General features: G+C 53.3%; 1 protein-coding gene across 1 annotated transcript in view; it reads right to left on the bottom strand.

Moving 5' to 3' along the window:
* MNX1 (motor neuron and pancreas homeobox 1) overlaps nt 1-1639 on the bottom strand; it is a 42232-nt gene extending 40593 nt beyond the window's left edge. The window contains 1 exon segment of the mRNA XM_023744520.1: nt 1560-1639. Coding sequence (XP_023600288.1) covers nt 1560-1639 — 80 coding nt within the window.
* Between the last annotated feature and the right edge of the window lie 7188 nt (nt 1640-8827).

Genomic DNA, 8827 nt, shown 5'->3' with positions numbered 1-8827 from the left:
AGGAGAGCAGGGGGAGCATGGGGGACCTTTGGGGAGCAGGGGGAGCAGAGGGGAGCAGGGGGAGCAGAGGAGAGCAGGGGGAGCAGGGGGGAGCAGAGGGGAGCAGGGGGAGCAGAGGGGAGCAGGGGGAGCAGAGGAGAGCAAGGGGAGCAGGGGGGAGCAGAGGGGAGCAGGGGGAGCAGAGGGGAGCAGGGGGGAGCAGAGGGGAGCAGTGAGGAGCAGAGGGGAGGGGTAGGAATGAGGGGAGATGGGGGAAGGTGGGAGCCACAGCCCTCGGAACAGGGCAGGAAGCATTATAAACGAATTCTACTTTTTACACCAAAAATATAAAGCTGTCAGTGTTCATTAAGGATGAAGCCAATGAAATCTCGATGGTGCCAAATAATCAACGACTTTAATAACCTCGTAAATTTGGATTTCATCAAAACCATGCTGCCCATCAGGACGCTCACCAGCACGAACGGGAGCGGTTAGGGGCCACGCTGTGGCATCTTCCTGGCGTCAGCGCCATTGAAGAGCGATGAGAAGGCCAGTGGGCGTCCCCAGCACGTGGACTCCGAGGCCCCCGCGTGGGAAACTAAACCCACTAATTGTCACTCCTCTGCCTTTGTGGTCCCACAGGCGGTGCACACGCTAACCCATGGCTCGGGCATCCTGCCTGTCATTAGGATGGGCGTGCATTTGCCGGGAGGGCTGCACGGAGTGCCCAGCCCACTGATAGGGGGCCCTTAGTCCTGTGGCTGCAGGCCGGTCAGAACCTGGGGGTGGGATATGCTCTAGGCCTGGGCCAGAGCTGCCTGGGTTCAAGGCGTCCCAGCCTGCGCTGGAGGAAGGAGGCATGCGTGGCTTCCTCTTGCTGTGCGGTAACATTTTATTTCGAAATAAAAGTTTTGTGGTTTTTTTTTTAATATAAATTTTTATTGATTTCAGAGAGGAAGGGAGAGGGAAAGAGAGATAGAAACATCAATGATGAGAGAGAATCATTGATTGGCTGCCTCCTGCACGCCCCCCACTGGGGATGGAGCCCGCACCCTGGGCATGTGCCCTGACTGGGATTTGAACCCTGACCTCCTGGTTCATAGGTCAATGCTCAACCACTGAGGCGCACTGGCCGGGCAGAATAAAAGTTTTTTAATGGCACTTGGCATTTTTCTGACCATTCTGGGAGCCCTTTGGACTCAGCGTGTTGACCTTGGCCTCCCCAGCCCGGGGGTGTCTGGAGAAAGGACTCCAGCTGTAAGAGCAGCACTCCTGGGATGGGGGGGAGGGGCGGGGGAGGATGTGGGCTCAGCTGCTGGGTCAGCCCCAGCACCTGCATGCTGAGTCCCAGGCCTGTGAAACATCCAGCAGGTGGGCAGCTGTGTCTGGAGCTCAGAGACCCCTGAGCTGGATGAGCAGGTGGGGGCAGCCCTGTGTGGAGACGGGAGAAGAGTGATGGTGTCCCAGGGACGGGAGGGGCAGGATCCAAGGGAGGACCCCAAGGACCAGGTCGCCCTCCGTCTGCCCTGTGCTCCTTTCTGGCTGTGTCCGTGCCTCCACGCTGTCCCTCCTGACCTCACCTCTCAGGATGGTTCTTGGGGTACTGTGTGACCTTGAACCAGACAGTGAGCTTCCTCAGGACAGGGTGTCCCTGGGTCATCGCACGCAGTAGGCTTTCTCAGTGACGTCATCCAAATGGCACTGTGCCTGGTCTGAGACCCTGACAGGTTTTCGGGGAGACTTTGCTGTGAAACACTCTACAGGAGTTGGGGGCAGAATCATCTGCTGTCCCCTGGCTGGGCCCAGGGACGCCCTAGCGCTGCATCTCCACAGTGTCGCCAGGCATTTACTCTGCTCGGCACTGAACTCTGCTCCCACCCTCCCAAGGCCCCGTAGAAAACTCTGCTCCTTCGACATGACAGCCTCCCAAACACTTTAAGTAAAAAATACATTTGGGACCTGGACTGTTGCTCAGTGGTTAGAGCTTTGGCCCGAGGACCAAAGGGTCGTGGGTTTGATTCCCGGTCAAGGGCACATACCTTGGTTGCAGGTTCAATCCCCCACACCCCAACCGGGGCCGCATGTGGGAGGCAACCAATCGATGTGCCTCACGTCGTCGTTTCTCTCTCTCTCCCTCTCCCTTTAAAAGTCAATTTTTAAAAATCTTTTATAAAATGAAGCTGGATATTATTTTTTAAAAACACACCTGCTGGCCACTCCCTGCAGCACCCAGAGGCCCACGTTGGACTCTGCCCTTCAGAAGGCTAACAACACATTTGTGTTTTTTCAAGCAGCAAAGTTTGCGGTGATTTGATACCGCCATCACAGGACACCGATCCCGCAGCACCTACTCATCTCCTGCGGTTGGAGACTCAAGCCTTCCTTGCTCCAGAGAGCAAAGTGTAACAGAATCAAGAAAGTGCACCCCGAACCCCTGGGAAGTGATGGCCTCGCAGCTCAGGGAACAGAGCAGCCAGCGGGCCGGGCACCTGCCGCCACCAGCCCCCGAGGGACAGACCAGTTGAGGACCTGGAAGGCGATCCCCACCCCCAACCTGTCGCCTCTTAGGTTCTGTTTTTAGTCACTTTATCAGACTCCAACGTTGGAGGAAGCCCCAGTGGCTTCTGTGAGTTATTCCATTGTTTATTCTAAGACTGAAGCAACTTACGAGCCAGCTCAAGAGTCCTAATATGGGCATAACCGATCGGTTACTCAACAGCGGAGCCATTGGGCAGTGCAGATGGCACAGTCCCTGCTCTTGGATTGTGACATTGGATACTTTTTGGTAAAAATATGTTTTTATTGATTTCAGAGAGGAAGAGAGAGAGAGGGAGAGATAGAAACATCAATGACAGAGAATCATCAATTGCTGCCTCCTGCACGCCCCCTACTGGGGATCCATCTGGGAACCTGTGACCTCCTGGTTCAAAGGCCACAAAGGCCACATGTCTGGGCAACCTTGCATACTTTTTGTTTTCAATTCCATATACCTCTACGATACACTCAATGTTCTCACTCAGCCACGTAAGCTGATGTTTCTACTTTAAGCCAAAGAGAGTTAACATTTTTTTATAATCTTGAGAATTTTCCAGCTTGTGTTTCAGACTCTGCATTCCTTGAGACAGTTCCGGGCTTTCGCACGCTCAGGCACGGAGGCCTGTCAGTGTGGATTCCGGCTGCGGTACAGGGTGACCGTCACCACACGCCCGATCTAGCGGCTATCACCACAGCTTCTCTGGGCAGGAGAGTAGCACCGTGCCAGGCTGTGCCACTCCTGATCACGATACTATGGAGAAGTCTCAAACAAGGACTGCTTCGGTGACAAAGCACCTTTCAAATTGTTATAAGCTAGGCCTGGACAAATTCTTGGCATCGTGTAAATAAGAAATGCGGTGACACTTGCTTTGTAGTGAGACACCTCCCAGGCATAGCAAGCAGACGTGGCCCGGAGAGCAGGGACAGCTCACAGGTGTAGGGATGGCAATTTCTAGAGCAGCGATTTTCACCCATGGTGCCTCGGCACACCAGTGTGCTGCAAGGAGGTTTTTAAAAATAATATATTTTTATTCATTTCAGTGAGGAAGAGAGAGGTAGAAACATCAATGAGAGGTGATCATTGATCGGGTGCCTCCTGCACGCCCCACACCGGGGATCGAGCCCACAACCTGGGTATGTGCCCTTCAGTCCACAAGTCAACACTCTAGCCACTGAGCCAAGCTGGCTGGGCTGCAAGGAGTTTGACACACACAGCACCTGGCTCCCGAGTCGGGCCACTGGCTGGCTTCCCGCAGACTGTCAAGTTTAAAGAATGGCGACAGCCAGCATGACAACAGCTGCCCAGTGAGAATGAATCAAAACACACCTATGCTTTGTCAGATTGGCTATCTATGTATGTGGTGCGCGACAGCATGTTAGTGATTAGTTTATGTGCCATGAGATGAAAAAGGAGGAAAATCGCTGCTCTGGAGCCACAACCCGGCGAGGGTGTTACTGTGCTTTATGAGTCGCTCGTCCAGGAGCACAGGCCCAGCTGTAAAGGTTAGGTTTGTCTTGATTTCATTTCATCTCACAGGCGGAGTGTATTTTATGGGTTTTCCTGAAAGGCGTGATTTATGCTTTCAGACTCATAGGAAAGCTCACGGATTTTAAAAATAATTTCTGAGAATGAAACTCTTTTAAAAAGGGTCAGTGACCCTACCAGGCTGCTCAGGGAAGCGGGCCGGCCACAGACAGGGGCGAGGTGTTTTCTTCTTCCTTCAAAGTCCATTTGTGCTTCTGAAATCGACCAAAAGTATTTTTTAAAAATATGTTTTTATTGATATTAGAGAGAGAGGAAGGGAGAGGGAAAGAGAGAAAAACATCGATATGAAGGGTCGCCGGTTCAGGGCACATACCCATGTGGGTTCTGTCCCCAGTCCATTGAGTACGGGAGGCAACTGATCAATGTTTCTCTCTCACGTAGGTGTTTTACCTTCTCGCCCTCTCTCTTCCTCTCTCTCTAAAAATCAATAATAAAAAAACATTTAAGCCCTCGCTGGTTTGGCTCAGTAGATAGAGTGTCTGCAGACTGAAGGGTCCCGGGTTTGATTCCCAGTCAGGGCACATGCCCAGCTTGCTGGCTCAGTCCCCAGTGGGAGGGTGTGCGGGAGGCAGCCAATCGGTGATTCTCTCTCATCATTGATGTTTCTGTCTCTGAAATCTATAAAACTATATTTTTAAAAAACATTTTAAAAAAGAAAAAGGGTGGGAAATGTCTCAGTGGATAGAGTGTCGGCCTGCAAAGGTCCTGGGTTTGATTCCTGGTCAGGGCACATGCCCAGGTTGTGGGCTCGATCCCCAGTAGGGGGCATGCAGGAGGCAGCCAATCAGTGATTCTCTCTCATCATGGATATTTCTATCTCTCTCCCTCTCCCTTCAAAATAAATTTAAAAACCTTCACTGGGCTCTAGCTTGTTTGGCTCAGTGGACAGAGCATCAGCCTGTGGACTGAAGGGTCCTGGGTTCGATTCCGGTCAAAGGCACATACCTCAGTTGCAGGCTCCGGCCCTGTCAGAGTGCGTGCAGGAGGCAACCAATCGATGCATCTGTCTCACATCAATGTTTCTCTCTCTGTGTCTCTCCCCCTTCCTTCCACTCTCTCTAAAAATCCATGGAAAAATAACCTTGGCTAAGGATTTACAAACAAAACAAAAAAGAAAGGAAAAGAAAAAATGCCACATAGACACTTAAAAATTAAACAAAGAAAAAACCTTCATTGGGACCCAGTTCGACAGACTGGAGGAGCAGGACCAGGGCTCCGCAGGCTGCCCTCGCTAGACCCCAGTGGTAAGTGTGGGGGCCCTAGGACTGCCCTCTCTCCTGACCAGCTGGCTGCAACTTCTGGGCTTCCCAAGACCTCATGCAGGTTCCAAAATTTACTGGAAAGGCTCACAGGACTCTGGAAAGCTCTCTACTTATGGTTCAGTTACATTATAGCGAAAGGATGGAGCTTAGAACCAGCCACAGGCTGGACACTGGGCAAGGCTGGGCAGGTCTCTCGGGTGGCTTCCCTGTCCTCAGGGAGCTGGCCCTCCAGGCCACCAAGTGTGGCTCTTCTCAGGGAGCCCTCGGCCCTCGAGTCCAACCATCCCCCAGGTCAAAACCCTCTAATGATGAGGCCCTCCCAGGCCAGCCCCCCCACCCCCCCTTACCCGCTCAGTGTGGCCTGCGAGGGAGGAGGCCGGCTGAGCTGCCTTGTGGGAGGAGGGCGGGGGCCAGGGTTCTTTGTGGCTGTGGTGTGAGGAGTGCTGGGAGCGGGTTTGCAGAGCTGCGGGTAAGGTGAAGAACTGCGCCCAGCCTTTCCTTCCCGCCAGACATGGTACCAAGTTCCCAGGGGGTTCCCGCCAGAAGCTCTTCCTAGTGAACCAAATGGGAGTGGATTGGAGCCCACGGACCAGGACCCTCTGTTTGGGAAGCTGCTCGTGGGGTCAGGGACCCGGCTGTGACAATGGGTGACTGCAGGGGTGACTGCAGGACAACAGGGCAACCGCCTTGCGACGCCATTCGGGGAGGACCCCCCCACAGCGGGAGCCGGAACCACCCAGGCCTCCGGCGGCATGCTGTTCCCAGAGGAACGCTTTGCCTGCACCTGCATTTTGTGCGACATGCAGCCCGGCTCTCCGGACAAAGGCCTGCTGTCTTCAGAAGTGAATTATTGCCCAGCTGGCATCGGCCTCTGAACCAGGAGGTCACTGTTCAGTTCCCGGTCAGGGCATATGCCTGGGTCGATCCCCAGTGGGGGGCGTGCAGGAGGCCTGATCATTAATTCTCTCTCATCATTGATGTTTTTCTCTCTCTTTCCCTCTTCCTTCCTCTCTGAAATCAATAAAAATATATATTTTTTAGAAAGTAAATTGTTTGCCCTGGCTGGTGTTGCTCAGAGGTTAGAAAGTTGGCCTGGGCACGGACAGGTGGAGGGTTCAATTCCTGGTCAAGGGCATGTGCCTGGGTTGCAGGTTTGATTCCCCACCCTGGTCTGGGCTTGTGCGGGAGGTGACCAATCAATGTGCCTCTCTCACATTGATGTTTCTCTCTCTCCCTCTTCTTTCCTCTCTCTGAAATCAATAAAAACATATTTTAAAAATTACATGTTACCTGGGCAGATGAAACAGTATTTCACTGCCACTCATTTTTGGATCAGCAACCAAGGCTGGGACCCAGGAGCGGGGTGTGCAGGAAGAGAGGACTTAGCTGGCATTGCGGGGGAGTGGGGGACCTCCGGGGGCCTGGGCGGCTGGGCAGCGGCTGGGAGGTCCTGGGAAGACAGGACCCGTGAGGGCGAGAGGGCCGGCCTGGCTGTGCTATTCTCAGTGTCTCCCAGTCCCGGAATGAAAAGAAAAGGCTCTTTGGAACACGACGGAGATGATTTTAGGATAATAAACAAGGTATCATGATGTTAATGTGAAAAATGAGAACTGGGAATGGCATCCACTGGGTAATGTTCCTGAGGTCTCGGAGCTCCAGTTTTGCAATCTGTAACATGAGGGTTTGGACAACATCCATGGCTATCTGTCTTCGTTCTGCTCAGTATCGATCTCGTTCATATCTGTATGTCAGTCTTTGCATCTCAAAAATACATAAAATATTTTCAAGTAAGCACATTCCCTCCAGAAAAATGTAATCATAACCCCACTCGCCACATCTATGTGCAAGGGGAGCAGCGGGCGGGGGCGGGGCCTTGTCCTGAGACTCTGTTGTGTGAGACGGGCTGTAATAGTCATCGTTTGCCACTGGGAATCCCCTTGCTTTTAAGTTAGATTATAACAGCAGGTAGAAGTTAGGACAGAATCCCTTATTTTGAAGGAGGTGCTTGTCTACTAGCTGTCTACCAGTTGTTTACTAGCTCCCAGATGTCTAGTAATTGTTTATTAGTTGTCTACCAGCTGTCTACTAGCTGTGTGCTAGCCGTCTGCTAGTTGAAATGTGTTGGTCCATTGAGTAAGCTCCGGGCTTACCGTGTTCGCCAGTCAAGAGCGTTCTTCCATGTTGCGAGGGGCAGAAAGGCGAGGCAGGCTCAGCGCCCTGAAAGGGGGCCCTGGGGGATGGAGAGGGAACTGAGGTAACGAGGCTCAACATCCTGGGCCACGGGCCAGGCTGGGTGGACGGGGAAGGCAGGTGCCGGGCAGCTTGGCGGTGGGCCCCAGCGCGGTGCCGCTCAAGCGGGAAGGACGCCCAGGCCCCACCAGCAGGGCCCAGCCATTCACAGCAGGCGCAGGCTTCCAGGACGACGGCTCCCCTGAAATGCGAAGCCACCGTGAGTCTGAGCAACTCCCTTCCCTGGTTCTCAGCCAAGTCCCTGTCACCCTGCAGTCCGGATGCTGGGACAGAGAAGGAGCTGCCTCCCCAACAACGGAGAGGAGGGTGACCCCGAGGGCGCACCCCCTTTTCTGCGGAGGACACTGCTGTGACAGAGGGACCGGCTTCATCCCAGACCTGGGCTGTATCTTGAGAGGAAAGGCTGTCCTCAGAATATGGCACATTTGGCCATATCTTTGTTGCTTTTGTTAATCCTCACCTGAGGATATTTTTTTCCATTGCTTCTGAGAGAGAGAGAGAGATAGGGAGAGAGAGAGAGAGAGAGAGAGAGAGAGAGAGGTCTCACATCAACTGGTTGCCTCCTGCACTCACTCCAACAGCGGGCGGAGAGAGAACCCACAATTCAGGTGTGTGCCCCTGACTGGGAACCAAACCCTCCACCCTTTGGTGCGCAGGGCAATGCTCTAACCACTGAGCGTACACATATTTGAGGCAAAGCCTCACCCACATCGCCAGAAGTTAAACCCTGGCCGGCTGTCGATCACGAAGCAATGGTTCTTAGGTGGGAAACTTGGGGCTTGGTTACACAGTCCCCTGGGTTTGGGTCCTGGCTGTCATACCCGTTCACCTGCTCTCTCAGCTCCAGTCTCTGCATTTGTAAAACGCAGAGGACAGCCCTGACTGGTTTGGCTCAGTGGATAGAGCGTCGGCCTGCGGACTGAAAGGTCCCAGGTTCGATTCCGGTCAAGGGCATGTACCTTGGTTGCGGGCACATCCCCAGTGGGAGGTGTGCAGGAGGCGGCTGATCGATGTTTCTCTCTCATCAATGTTTCTAACTCTCTATCTCTCTCCCTTCCTCTCTGTAAAAAATCAATAAAATATATATTAAAAGAAAAAAATGCAGAGGACAGCCTGGCTGGCGTGGCTCAGGGGTTGAACATTGACCTATGAACCAGGGGGCCATGGTTTGATTCCCAGTCAGAGCACATGCCCCAGTTGCGGGCTCAATCCCCAGTGGGGGCGTGCAGGAGGGAGCCGATCAGTGATGCTCTGT

Source organism: Myotis lucifugus, unplaced genomic scaffold (assembly GCF_000147115.1).
Source record: "Myotis lucifugus unplaced genomic scaffold, Myoluc2.0 scaffold_471, whole genome shotgun sequence".
Taxonomy (NCBI): Eukaryota; Metazoa; Chordata; class Mammalia; order Chiroptera; family Vespertilionidae; genus Myotis; species Myotis lucifugus.
This window is presented reverse-complemented; position numbering and strand designations above follow the sequence as displayed.